Source organism: Caenorhabditis briggsae, assembly GCF_000004555.2.
Source record: "Caenorhabditis briggsae complete genome, chrIV, whole genome shotgun sequence".
NCBI classification, from domain to species: domain Eukaryota; kingdom Metazoa; phylum Nematoda; class Chromadorea; order Rhabditida; family Rhabditidae; genus Caenorhabditis; species Caenorhabditis briggsae.
Genome location: NC_013487.2, coordinates 13,823,528 through 13,837,377, shown reverse-complemented (window position 1 = coordinate 13,837,377; position 13,850 = coordinate 13,823,528). Strand labels below are relative to the sequence as shown.

The following is a 13,850-nucleotide window of genomic DNA, read 5'->3' as shown; positions in this document are numbered from 1 at the left end:
TCCCACACTCCCATTCTCGGAAATTAAACAATTTGAAAACTGTGATTTTTCTAGACACAAAAATTTCACAATTCTCAAATTATGATCAGCTGAAATTAATGTGCTGCACAAAAATTTTTTTTTGAAGTACCATAGTCTAAATCTATCATCGACTGAATTATGAAAAATCCAATAATTAAATTAAATTTGAAAAAACAAAAAATAGTCATTTTCAGAAACCACTGACCACAGTTTAATGAAAACCCATTGATTCATTTTTTTTGAAACAATTTTTTACTCTCGGATATTTGCGGACGGCAGTGTAACTGTTCAAATATCACATAGTTCAAAAAAGAAGATTTTCTGAAACAGAATTTAAATCTAAAAATTTCTGTGATTTGTCTAGAAACTAAAATTTTCAGGCTGTTTTGGTTTTTGTATTTGAATTGCACAAAAATACATATTTTTGAACTACAATTTACTACTCGTTAATTACAGATCGGTGTAATTATAGAAAATTCCTAAATTCATTTAAGTGAAACAGTGATTTTTAAGGGAATTTTTAAAATTATTATTTTCCAAGTTTTATGGAATCGGCAGACATTTCGAGCAACAGAAGAGCGTCTGCATTCGCTTTTTCGTTATTTGAAAATCCTGAAAAAAGATTCCCTGAAATTCAAAAATTCAAACATATTCCACATTTTGTGGATCTTTTTGATTTTTCTTTCTTTGAATTTTGAATTTCGCAAAAAAATTCAAATCATGAGACAGTTTGTCATGCTTCGATTCAATTCTTGAAAATCAATAGAGTCTTTTTTTTTTGAAACAGTAGTTTTTTCTTCTCGTTTTTGACCCTCAATGTTCTTGACAAATTTACGTTACATTGATCTTTGTTGCCATGCCAGCATACATCCAAACTTTTTTCTGGATTTTTCAATAATCAATTTAAGTACGTATAGTGCCGACGTGTCGCGGCAGCACTCCCACTACTGCACGACTACAAATCAATAACACAATAATAGAGACTCCACGTGTCTTAACCAAAATAAATTAATATAGTCAACATTTATTCCTTTCCGACGTGACCAACATTTGGCTCTTTTCCCTCAGCTGCCTTGGCCTCCACGATTGCCACGTCACTGATCCTTATCTCGATGGCTATAAAAGGAAACGAAATCAACCAAGAGATCAGTTATTCCCTTGGAATCCTGCCGATACTTTTGTCTCCGAAGTCTACTGCCTCCTCGATTGTCTACCATGGATCCCACGAAGAAGTCCTCTACGGAAGCTCCGAATCAATATGAACAAACATTTAAGAGAATACACTTTTTTTTGGAACAGTTATTTTATTGTAATGAAACAGCTTAATTTGTTTATTGATCAGGTGTAATAAAACATTAAAGGGCAGGACATGAAAGACTCAGAAAAATGCCCCTCACGAGGCCGATCTGAGTAGGGGAGGGAAAACGGGATAATTTAGATATTTGACACGGGAAAAATGTAACCGGTAGAAGAAGAGAAAAGAAAATGAAAAAATAGGGGAGCAAATATATCAATAACGAGTAATACTGGAAGAAATTAATGATTCAAACTCGGAAGGTAGGAGAAATCGGGTAACTTGGGAAGTGATGGCGTTCCACAGGGGAACAATTGAAGAAAAATAGTCAGAGGAGTAGGGCTGAACATTAATTAAGTTCATAGGGCGACGGGGGAGGAGGAGTATTTGACATGTGCATTTAGGTTAGGAAAGTAGGCGGAGCCATTTAAAAATTTATAGAGAAGAATTAGTTGAGCTTTTAGCCTACGATGTCGTATGGAGAACATATTGAGGATAGAGAGACGATCAGAGTAGGAACTGTACTGGATATTACAACGCTGGAAAATACACTTAGAGAAAAATCTTAAGGGAGATTCTAGTTTTAGAGCAAGGCGAGAAGAAGGCGGAGGGGAATAAACTACAGAACAATATTCAAGAATCGGGAGAACATAACATTTGAAAAGATGAATGTAGATTCTGGAGACTTAGATCTAAATGACTTTAAGAGTTGTTTGGAATGGAGAAGAGCTAAAGATGTGATTTTGTTGATGTGAGCAGAAAATTTGAGAGAGGAATCAGTAATGAGTCCCAAGTCCCGGACGGAGGAGGAGGGAGTAAGTGCGAAACCCGCAATATTGAGAGGATGGGAAGAATTATGGGAACCTAGGCGAAGAAGGGCAGTTTTAGAGTGGGCAAGAGGGAGATGATTGGCGGTAGCCCAATTTACAACCATGTTGATACCAGTTTGAAGGGCGATTGGGTCATGAGAATACAATTTGATATCATCAGCAAAAACGGCATGGTGATGAGAGGGGATTTGTTCAAGTTCTAAGAGCAGATCATTGATGAAGATGAGAAATAGTAAGGGACCGGAGACTGATCCTTGAGAAACACCAGAGGGAATGACAGAGGAAGGGGGTCCAATAAAATCATAGATTTTGACAGAGAACGTTCGACCAGAGAGAAACGAGGAGAACCAAGCTACGTAAGATTTAGGGACTCCAAAGCTAGCAAGTTTCTGGATGAGAAGTTGATGATGTACCTGGTCGAAAGCTTTGCGGAAATCGAAAAAGACGACGTCTAGTGTATTGTATTTCAAGAGAGAGCTTTATAATTCGAGACAGATTGAACTAGAGAGGTGGTGTGAACTAGAGAGGTGGTGCTAATTAGGAGTATGAAAATTGCAGACATCTCGAGAAACCAAGTCAGATAATATTCATAAAAACATATTTTCAAAGCTTTTTCGAGTTTGAGCTCCACAGTAACGGACAATGACAGGCATCCGGACAATCTTATACTTTACCTTAGAAAAGCTCAGTGTTGAAAACAGTTCATAAATGAAGATTTTTTGAAACTGTGTTTTTTTTAAATTTTCCAATAGTCCCAAAACATTTAAAAATCGAAAAATGTGATTATTCTAGAAACTTTACATTCCACCATTACTCTTTTTGGTTTTTTTTAAATGTTGAATTCAACAAACAATAGAAGTTTTTTCAGAAAAAGTTTTCATAGTTGTTAAAACTCGCATACAATCAGCGTTTTCAATTATTGAAAATCCACAATTCTTTTTTTTAAAGGTGGGGGGACAGGAGATTTTTCGTAGTTTTTTTGTAGCTAGAGTATGCATTCTACCGTCACGGTGTACAACGCTTAATGTCACTCTGTGTACAGCTGTCGTCCTCGCCTTTATGTATGCAATCGGGCGACCGCTTTCTCTTTGCCCGCGTGGCTCAGTCGGTAGCGGCGCCGCACCCTCAATCATCGCCCTCACAAGTTCAACTCCTCGAGGGGCATCTTTAAACGAAATTTCGAGAACATTATTTTTTCATGTCCCCCCACCTTATAACAGTAGTTTTTTCTTCTCGTTTTTGACCCTAAATGTTCTAGACCAATGTTCCTTTAATCTTTGTTGCCATTCAAAAAACTCCTCTCCAAGAATTAAAAGTCAATAGAGCAGTAGAAAGAGTCTATATTTATTTTCATCATGTTTTTTTCTGTTTTCTCTAAAGATCAGCGTCAATTCTTCTCTTTTTCTCTCCTCTGACTCATCATTTTCTGTTGCACAATTATTGTTGATGTTCAGTATGCTTTTTTGTTTCATGTAATAGGTTTTTTGTCTCTCTGTCTGTCCACAAAATAAATCTGTGCTTATCCTCCCACACGTTCCGGTTACTGCAACACTTCTCTATCAAAACTGTCTAGTTTTGGAAAGAGAAAAGTTTGAAAGGAGAAAAACAGATGTGAACATAACGTCAAAAAAACAGTGAGGTATCAAAATTCTGTGAACGCCATTCGATTCGGCTCCGCGTCACTTCGAAACCGCGACACTTCGAAACAAGTCATTTCGAAACTGCGAAATTTGCACGCTGCAATTTTTTTCTTCAATTTTAAGACTGAAAATTTCCAATTTCTAGTTTCATTTTCATGTGACCGTGTTTTTTTTCGGTTTCGAAATGACTGGTTTCGAAGTGTCGCGGTTTCGAAATGACCGGTTTCGAAATGACTGGTTTTGAAGTGTCACGTAGTTTTGAAATGACCGGTTGGAAGTGTCGCGGTTTCGAAGTGACGCGGAGCCTTCGATTCAGGATGTTAAATGACCAAAGTGAACAAATTTGACAAACAAATGGTGAAGTTACTGTTCAAAATTCAGGTATTAGGTTGGCGGGAAAGTCTTTGTCACTCTGTTTGTTTAATCACTGTTCTCGTATATGGAGGCTGTGTATGATATCGACTCTAGTGAATAACAAGGTGATAAGAACCTTCCATATAAACAAGTCCCCATTTCCTTCCCTGCTCCTCATCTGTAATTGAAACGATATGTTTGTTCCCACTGCTATTCACATCAGACATGTTTTGATTTACCTCTTCCTATCTCACACCACGATGAAGGATTCGGAAACTTTCTTGAAGAATGTGTACAACACACATGCCCCTCACTACAATACTATTCGCAATTGGTTCCATCGTTTCGAAAAAGATGACTTCTCGCTCGATGAAAAGGATCGCTCTGGGAGACCCCGTGAGTTGGATTTGGACAAGCTGAAGCACGCATTGCAATCGGATCCATTTCAGTCTAGCCGTGAACTAGCTGTCACATTCGGAGTTCACCATAGCACAGTCCTTGAAGGTTTGAAGTCTCTTGGAATGAGAAAACTTTTTGGTCGATTCATACCTCATCACCTGACTCAAGCCAACCTTGACCGCCGAGTCGACGATTCGATTACTCTTCTCACTCTCCACGCGGGCGATCGATGGCTGGACCGGCTAATAACCGGAGATGAGAAGTGGGTCTTCTACGATAATCACCACAGGAAATCCCAGTGGGTTGGAGAAGGAGAGAGCCCACAGGATGTCCCCAAACCCGACCTTCATCCGAAAAAAGTTATGCTCTCTGTGTGGTGGGGAGTGGACGGCCCCATCTACTGGGAACTTCTGCCCGAGGGCAAAACAATAACTGGAGACCTCTACACTACTCAACTACGAAACCTCAAGAAAGCAGTCGACCGTTCGGCCCTGAAAGACAAGAAAGTGTACTATCAACATGATAACGCTCGCCCACATGTTTCGAAACAAGTGAAGCAGGAGCTGATGGGATATGGATGGAATGTTCTCCCTCACCCCCCGTATTCTCCTGATCTTGCTCCTTCCGACTATTGGTTATTTGGCGATATGACACGTGCCTTCGAAGGAAGAAGCTTCAATTCCCGTGGAGCGGTCGAAGCGGCACTCAAACAATACTTTGCCTCACGCCCGGCTGGATTCTACCGCAATGGAATCCATAAATTGAGGGAACGTTGGAGACATGTTGTTGATAATGATGGACAATATAATTAATTATTCGGTTATTTTTTCTTTGAGAAATAAACTATTGAAAAAGTGACAAAGACTTTCCCGCCAACCTAATAGTTCACAAATATAGATTTTCTGAAACTGAAAAAGTTTTTTTTTCAGAATTTTCGAACACACATATTCTTGAAAATTCAAAAATTCAAGAATTATGATTTTTCTAGATTCTTCTCACTATTATTTTCAGGCCAGGATTCTATTCTATTCTCATGCTTTTTCGATTTGACATGATAGGAATTTTGCCAAATTCCATTCTGATAAAACATAGCGTTTGTAACACAAAATTACTGTAGACTGAGTTCAAGTTTCGCGCAAAGATTATAAACCGACCAGTAGTAAAAATTTGAAAGAAAATTTAGACTACTGCAAATTCATTGAATCCATAAAAAAATTTTCTGCGGAACGGGGATTTTTTTAAACGAGCACTCAGAGTTCAGTTTACTGTAGGACATCCTACGGTACACAGGAACCGATAAACTGTTTTTATTGTATACTCAACTATGATTTCATTGAAAAATTGTTGAACCTATTTTGGTGGATGAATTGTTGCAAAATGTTGACATCTAGAATAAAAATTTTTTGAAACTGAAATTTTTTCAATTGTGATGACTGAAAAAAAATGTTTTTGAGGTTTTCGGGACAAAAGTATGCAATTTGACCCAACAAGTTCAATTCCCCGGGGGGTTTGTAGAAACGAAATTTCGAGAATTTTTTTTTTTCGATAAACCTTTATTTTTTGTCATTTTTTTGTTCAGTACTGTAGATTGGGTTCAAGTTTTGCGGAAAATTTTACAAACCGACAAACAGACAAAAACTGCAAGAAAAGTATACTGCTGAATAATCATGGAACTCAAAAATATTTTTTCAGAGAAACAATGATTTTTATAAGGTGCTCTTATAGCTCATTTCACTGTAGCCCATGATGCGGTCCAGAGAAACCGATAAAACTTTATTTTAAGCCTTTCTTAACTATGATGTCGTGGAAAGATTGTTGAAAGGCGATGGGGCGAAGAATTGTTGAAAGTTTTCCATCTGAAATAAATACGTTTTGAAACAGTGAGTTTTTTTCAAAAGTTTTTTCAATAAGCGAATTTTTTGAGAAAAATAGATGCTAAATTTAGGAAAAAACTGGCTGACAAAATAGAAGGGCCCCTGTAATAGAAGGGCCCACCGGTATTTTTTCATGTTCTCTCCTTAAAAAATATTAGTTTTCCAGGGTAATCTCAAAATCGACAGACATCCGGACAAACAGACAAACTTTGTGACCTTCACATCAACAAATTATGGAAATATCAATTGATTTACTAAACAAACATTTTTGAAACAGTAATATTTACGAAGTTCTGTGGTGAAACCCAATTTCAAACGATGGATTAACAATTGTGGACATCTCGACTGTTATAACCGACGAATTATCAATGAAATTACGAAAAATTGAAAATATTTGTACTGAAACAATGTATTAGGTTGAGCGAAAAGTCTTTGTAATTTTTTTTGGACCGTCATATCTCAGCGTTGGTTTAACTTTTTATTGTTCCGTTTTTTCTATATTGTAGTACTAGTTGTGCATGCTTAAAAGATTTGTTAAAATTACCGACCGCGTTTATAATGACGGAGAAATTGCTCAGAGGTCACCATGCTCTCAAGGGTGTTTTTTTGTTCGTGTTTCTCCAAGGTCACAAATGCAACGTAGCTTGTCATGAATTGTGTACAGTGTTAGGCCAGAACTATATGTCCTACATTACAATAAAGTTTTGGTTCAAAAGATTCTCCGAAGAGAACTACGATCTCGAAGATCTGGCCTACCACAATTTTTTACTAAATTTTGCAGAAATTTCGAAATTGAAAAACTTTGTTGATTCATATTTTCAAGTTTTTACTGTTTTTGAGAATTCAAAATTAACAATGCCGCCAGTGCTTTTTATTCTCCTTCAAAATTTTTTAAAGGGGGCGTCCACTAATTCCAAAATTTTTGAGATTTTTATATCAATCGATCCAGAATTTGAATCGGGAAGAAAACTCTCTTGGAGGATAGTCCGAAAACCACTCGTTAGAGGGTGCAGATTAGGAAGAATAATAGGGAAAATAATTCACGTCTTTCTGCCTCTTGTCTAGCTCCCTAATCTGCACCCTCTACGTTGATTTTCTTGACCTGTTTTTGACATTTATCTTAAGAACGAGTGATTTTCGGACCATCTTCCAAGAGAGTTTTCTTCAAGACCCAAATTCTGGATCGATTGATATAAAAATCACAAAAAATTTTGGAATTAGTGGACGCCGCCCGCAAATTAGATATACTAAGTGAAAACTATTCTAAATTCGTTTTTCAGAATTTGTGAAACAGAGTTTATTGAAAATGTGGAAAATCCGATAAGATACTGCAATAAATCCCAATAGCATACTAAAGTTGACAAAATACAGTAATCCAAAAAGTTCACCTGAAACTACAGTAATCCTTGTTCAATGTAAACTTAACTCTATTGAAACTACAAGAATCTATTCTATGGAGAATGTAATTATCTTGTTGAAAATACAGTGTTCTATTGAATCCTAGTTACCGTAACCCTATAAAATTCCAAGAATGCTTAAAATTTGTTAACTTTCATAAGATTGTCTGATCTTTTATCAACGAAAACTAATTTTACATATAATTTATGGGTCACAAATAATAATTGTCTCTCCTCCAAACATGACAAATCTGAACTTTTCGATTTTCATCTTTTGTTATTTTTCATCTTTATCACATGAGCTTTCTGATTCATATGTAAATTTCCTTCTTTTTTCCACACCCAATCCACAAAAAAATCACATAAAGATCAGTATCAAAACCATATTTTCTCAAGATTCCCATATTCGAAATTCCGGCTCTCCTCGTTCTCAACACTCTCTCGTTTTCAGCAAAAACAGTATAAAAGGGGGAGAGAAACGCTTTGAAAATCATTCCACTTCCAGTTTTCTTCTTTTTCGCCCCCTCCCAATATTCCATTTTATTCCAGAATGGCTCACAACTTGTTGCTCATCACTCTCGCTGTCTCGGCTCTCGCCACAGTAACCCTTGCGGGTCCAGGAGGACGTGGTGGACCAAAAGGAGGACCACATGGACATGGACATGGTGGACCATCATATTTGGCCAATGTCACGAAGGAGGGACGGAGAGAATTTGAAGCAGTGTTCAAGAATGAGACAGCTACGATTGCCGAGATTGATGCTCAAACTTCTGCGCTCGCTGAGAAATACAATGTTTCGGTGGGTTGATTTTTGAGCTCAATTATCTTGGTTACTGTAAGAGATAACAAAATTTTGTAAACCAACAAAATGTAGGTGATATTATGATAAATATTTGTTTAGTTGATAGATATTTGATATCTATTACAGTAACCTAAATAAATAATTGCGATTGAAGTTTAAGTATGCTACTAGAGCATTTACGGTAAAACGCCGAGGGTGCTCTATCCGAATTTGGTACCAGATAATTGTTCAGTTTTCAAAAAATCTGGATTCATGGTTCAAGAGTTTTTTCATATTCTTTGTACGAATTCCCAAAATCTACAGTAGTATCAGTGACTGATTACCAATCTTACTGATCCTTGAATCTATATAACATAACGAGATAAGAAAATTTTTTGTGTTTGAGAGATTCCGCTCTTTCGAAAAACTGAAACCTGAAAGTCGATGGTACAACATTCAAAAGGGACATTCTTTTGCAGACATTGTTCTTTTGAAACTGTAATTTTTATGTATTCGCTTCTTGAAGTAATAGGACTTTGAGATAGGACTACTACTAGAAAACTACCATTCATGTCATTCTCAAATAAACAAGAACCAGTAAAAATATGATAAATCAGGCCGAAGGCGCACCAGCCAGCTGTTTGAAGCGCTTCAAACAGGCTGGTGCTACTTAAAGGGTAAAATAATAGTAATCTCTTCTCTACAGGACGCCTACAATGCCTTCACCGCCAAACACACCGCCCATCTCGCCGCCGTGAAAGCCAATCAAACTCAAGTCATCTCCAATCTCGAGACCGTCGTCCCAAAACTCGCTGCCATCTATCAGAATAAGGATCAAACTCGTAAGGCTCAGGAGGAAGCTGTTGATGCTCTCCGTCAAGAGTATCCAGTGGAAGTGGCTGCTGTTAAGTACATCCGTGAACTTCTTGGAGCTCACGACAAGCAGCGACCAGGACCAAGAGGTGGACCAAGAGGAGGACCACACCGTGGAGGACACGGACACGGTCGTCATGGCTTCTATTGAGATTTTGGGTTAATGATAAGTGGATGATAATAATAATGACTTGATAATTTTATTCCAATGAATGCATTCAAAAAATTTTTGATTTAAAATTTACAGTTTCAACAAAAAATTCTGATATTTTGAAATTGAGAAATTGAGAAATTCAGAAATTCAGAAATTCAGAAATTCAGAAATTCAGAAATTCTGAAATTCAGAAATTCAGAAATTCTGAAATTCTGAAATTCTGAAATTCTGAAATTCTGAAATTCTGAAATTCTGAAATTCTGAAATTCCGAAATTCCGAAATCTTGAAATTCCGAAATCCTGAAATTCTGAAATTCTGAAATTCAGAAACTTGAAAATTTGGTAATTCAGAAATTCCGCAACTCTGAAATTCTGAAATTTTGAAATTCTGAAATTCTGAAATTCTGAAATTCTGAAATTCTGAAATTCTGAAATTCTGAAATTCTGAAATTCTGAAATTCTGAAATTCCGAAATCCTGAAATTCTGAAATTCAGAAACTTGAAATTTTGGTAATTCAGAAATTCCGCAACTCTGAAATTTTGAGATTACGGAATTTCGAAATTCTGAAATCACAAAAAGTTTATGTTTCACTCAAAGTAGAATTTTCAAAAGTTTTTAATATTTATATTATATATTCATCAGGATTTTCCAAATTTTCTTTATTTCTAAAATACACAAAAAATAGTTAGTCAGTTTCAATTCTCGAGTATCTCGACTCATTGAGCATTCGAGTAGTTCCAGCGACCTCTGTGCTCTCGAAATTTCCAAATTTCGGAGTTGGCCCATTTTGGTTATGCGTGTCACGCTGGCTGTCGTCGTCAAGGAAGATTTTTTTCTGGAAAAAATCAATTCTACTAAAAACACTTTTTCTTTATCAAAAATTACTGTTTCACTTGAAATTAACATGTGAAAAAAGAGAAGAAAAGATTCTGGAGGTATGGGGAATTGAACCCCAGCCCTCTCCCATGCTAAGGGAGCGCTCTACCACTGAGCTATACCCCCGCACGTCGTATATGACGCAGGAGATCATAGACAAGAGAAAGGGTTGAGGGGGAGGAAAGGCGGAAGATCGAACATGAAATGAACAAAAAAGGTTTTTCTTTTTCATTTTTTGGGAATAGATTTCAAAATGAAGCAATTTTTCGAAAAAAAAATTAATAAGTTTCGAGGGTCCAGGTAAAAAACTTATGGCATCCACGATTTTTCTAATACGCTTTTTGCATTTGTCAAAGTGAAAAAAAGGACATAAACAGTAAAAATAAAAACTCACATCACCAATAAAGTGCTGAATCAGGATACGTCCCACTTTGAAAAGTGCCGAAAGGAGACACATGAGGATACTGTATTGCCACGTGGTGGGCACATCTACAGTAGTCTCGCCGTCTTTGGCTCCGAGGAGATGAGCATGAGCAAGCAGCGGCCATTCGGTTTGGATACGGTTTTTCTCGTGGCTGATTACTGTAAAATTAGAGTCCAATATTTTCCAAAAATTACTGTATCAAAAAATATTTGATTTTTCATGAATTGTCTAAAATTCGATCAATATCAAATGAAAAGTGTTAAACATCAGTTTTTCTTTTCAAAAAATTACAATTTCCAAAAAATTTGATGTCAATCCAAAAGTTTTTAATGCATTAATGATATCGAATTCTATATAAAAAATCTCACTTCCGACTGTATAAATCACCACCAAGAAGGTGATCGCAATCAGTCCAGTGCTTTGAACCTAAAACAAGGAATTGGCGGGAAGTTTGAATTTTCTAGAAAAAAATACCGTTCCCACAAAATAGTCGAATTCCAGAATCTCGGCCACTGTATAGAAAATGAGACAGATACAAACGATGGCAGGCAGGAGGATCAAGTCTGAAATAACAAATGCGCTCTAATGATAAAACTATTTCACTGTTTCGAGTTCAAAATATAAATCTGTTGGAATTGAGCTTTGTAATCTTGCAACCACTCACTTTGCCAACTTTCTAAGAATAGAGCTTAATAGAGCGAACTTACACATATTATCCCAAACATTGTAATGGGACCATTGAAGACGATGACATACAGTAACCAAGTGTTGTGCATTATTTTTCAAATGCTCATTGGTTTCCAGATTCTTTGTGAAGCTGAATTCCGGATGATGGACCGGGTGGAGAAGGCATGTTTTAGAGTTAGTGGATGGTGTCGTGGATTTGGTTTCAAAGTTTAGGCATCTGAAAATTATGAGAAAAAAGTTAGTGTTTCAAAAATTTCTTTTAGTGGAGTGATGATTTCATTGCTTGATAACGAATGGATACAAACCAAAATTTGAAAATACTGTATCTCAAAAATTCGAATTTCGAATTTGCATTTTTTTCAATTTTCAGAAATTCAGAAGTTATGGAATTCAGAAGTTCTGAAATTCAGGAATTCAGAAATTCAGAAATTCTTTTCTTCCACAAAACTGAGCTTAATAACCGAAATCTATAGATAAAGTTTAAAAAATTCGAAACTTCTGGAACACAGAAAATTCAAGGTCTGAGTTTCCCAAACTTAGGATTTTTAAGACATACCTCTCAGCCGGAAGAAGAACCAAGAAGACGACGACGGCTAGAAGGACAAGAATGTCGAGCATAAACAGCGAACGACGCAATAGCATTTTTGGATGAACCTTGAGAAGAGAATAACATTCAAATTTCTTTTTTTGTGCTCTTCAGAAAAGTTGATACGTGGTTTTGAAAAACTGGGGCAGTTGGAAATCCCTGCAAAAAATCACGAAGAAAATTTTTTCAACTTGACCTAAACTTCAAAATCGAAAATTAAGAAAATAGAAACGTAAAAATTCAGGCTAGTAGTTCAAACTTCTGCTCTTGTCCACCATCACGAATAAAATTGTTCCAAAGCTATAATCTAACCTCAACAACTTCTGCGCTCCATTGATTGTCCGCGAAACCCGGGTGATGTTGGCCGCTCGGAGAATGACTACCCGGCAGCGTGTAGTTTGAAAATAAATAAAATTTCAGTTTGCGCCTTTAATCGCAAATTGTGCGCCTTTAATCGCAAATTGTCTCACGCTCAAGAAAAATTCGCAAATTGTCAAGGTTTTTCGCCCGTCTTCGCCCACCCCTGTTCCAAAGCTACAGTACACTTTGATTCAGGTTCATTTAATAGCAAACTTCGGAAATCCCCCCGCCTGGGTTTTTCTTTTTTTTGCTTTGACATAAATCGTTTTTAAAGGCTCTTACATACTTTTGTATTAAACATTAAGAAAACATTTGAAAATTCATTTGTTGTTGAAACAGAAAAGTTTCAGAAATTTTCTGCTTTATAGATGTTTTGAAGCACAAAAAATTTTCGAAACTATCAAATAGTGGTATGCTTGTTGTATTCTACAGTAACCCAATAACTCTTCATCTCGATTTAATACAAAAACATCGAACCAAAATCATCACACCAAACGCGGTGACAAAGAAAACCGCCAAGAATTTAATCTGAAAATTTTCGGAAATCGGAGAAGCAATGGTTGGGACATAAATTCGACAATTTCTCAGAGAAAGACCAGTGGGCATTTTTTCAACAATCACGTAATGAATTGGAACATCAGTGGCTGATTGGTGATGGGGTTGAGATTTTGAGATGACGAAGAGACGATCGATTGAAAAGGAAATTGGAAGTTCAAATTGCATTGGGAAGGTGAAGTAGCATCTGGAAATTCGGAAATTGAACATATTTTCATTAGAAACAGTGAGAATTTTAAAACTATCTGATTGTCTTCTCTTCAAATGCCTTAATTGCTCCTTCAGAACTTTTCAACTTTGAGCTCAATTATCTCGATTTCTGTGAGATGTATCAGAAATTTCTCAACTGATAAAATGTTGGTGATATTATGATAATCATTTTATCAGTTGACAAGGTTTCGATATCTCATATAATAACTTGGATATTTAAGCTCGAAAATGTAGAGCTCAAGCGCCTTCTGGAGTAGTAATTTTAGACTCTAGCTTTTGGGGAATCAACAAAGTTTGAAAGAGTAATTTTTTTTTTCGAAGTTTTGAAAATTCTGACAGACTGAACCCAAGGCTTCAAATTTTGGTCCAATTTATCTCAATTTCTGTGACATAAACTATAAAATTGTAGAGGCTATTATGATAAACGTTGGTTGAAACAGTAATTTTTCGAAATTATGACAGAATGAACCCATTGCGTGACTTTGACCCAATTTTTCTCAATGACTGTAACAGATATCAAAAATTAATCAACTG

The 13,850-nt window shown here is 36.4% G+C and overlaps 3 protein-coding genes and 1 non-coding gene across 4 annotated transcripts in view; 1 reads left to right on the top strand and 3 right to left on the bottom strand.

The window, feature by feature from the left end:
• Window positions 1-8,359: 8,359 nt before the first annotated feature.
• Window positions 8,360-9,614, top strand: CBG18492 (the record flags this gene model as incomplete). The annotated part of the gene is made up of 2 exons (XM_045236153.1): window positions 8,360-8,602; window positions 9,297-9,614. The coding sequence occupies 2 exons, from the start codon at window positions 8,360-8,362 to the stop codon at window positions 9,612-9,614; spliced, it is 561 nt and encodes a 186-aa protein (XP_045096494.1).
• Window positions 9,615-10,303: 689 nt separating this feature from the next.
• Window positions 10,304-12,247, bottom strand: CBG18491 (the record flags this gene model as incomplete). Its single annotated transcript, XM_002634586.1, has 6 exons — window positions 10,304-10,453; window positions 10,889-11,076; window positions 11,287-11,344; window positions 11,393-11,481; window positions 11,626-11,822; window positions 12,162-12,247. The coding sequence occupies 6 exons, from the start codon at window positions 12,245-12,247 to the stop codon at window positions 10,304-10,306; spliced, it is 768 nt and encodes a 255-aa protein (XP_002634632.1).
• Window positions 10,549-10,620, bottom strand: CBG28926. Its single transcript has one exon. It is a non-coding gene (tRNA).
• A 751-nt stretch (window positions 12,248-12,998) lies between the features above and the next one.
• CBG18490 overlaps window positions 12,999-13,850 on the bottom strand; it is a gene marked incomplete at both ends in the record, with an annotated part of 1,616 nt that continues 764 nt past the window's right edge. Inside the window, one exon of the mRNA XM_002634585.2 lies at window positions 12,999-13,293. Within this exon, the coding sequence (XP_002634631.2) occupies window positions 12,999-13,293 (295 nt within the window). The remainder of the gene's footprint in view (window positions 13,294-13,850) is intronic.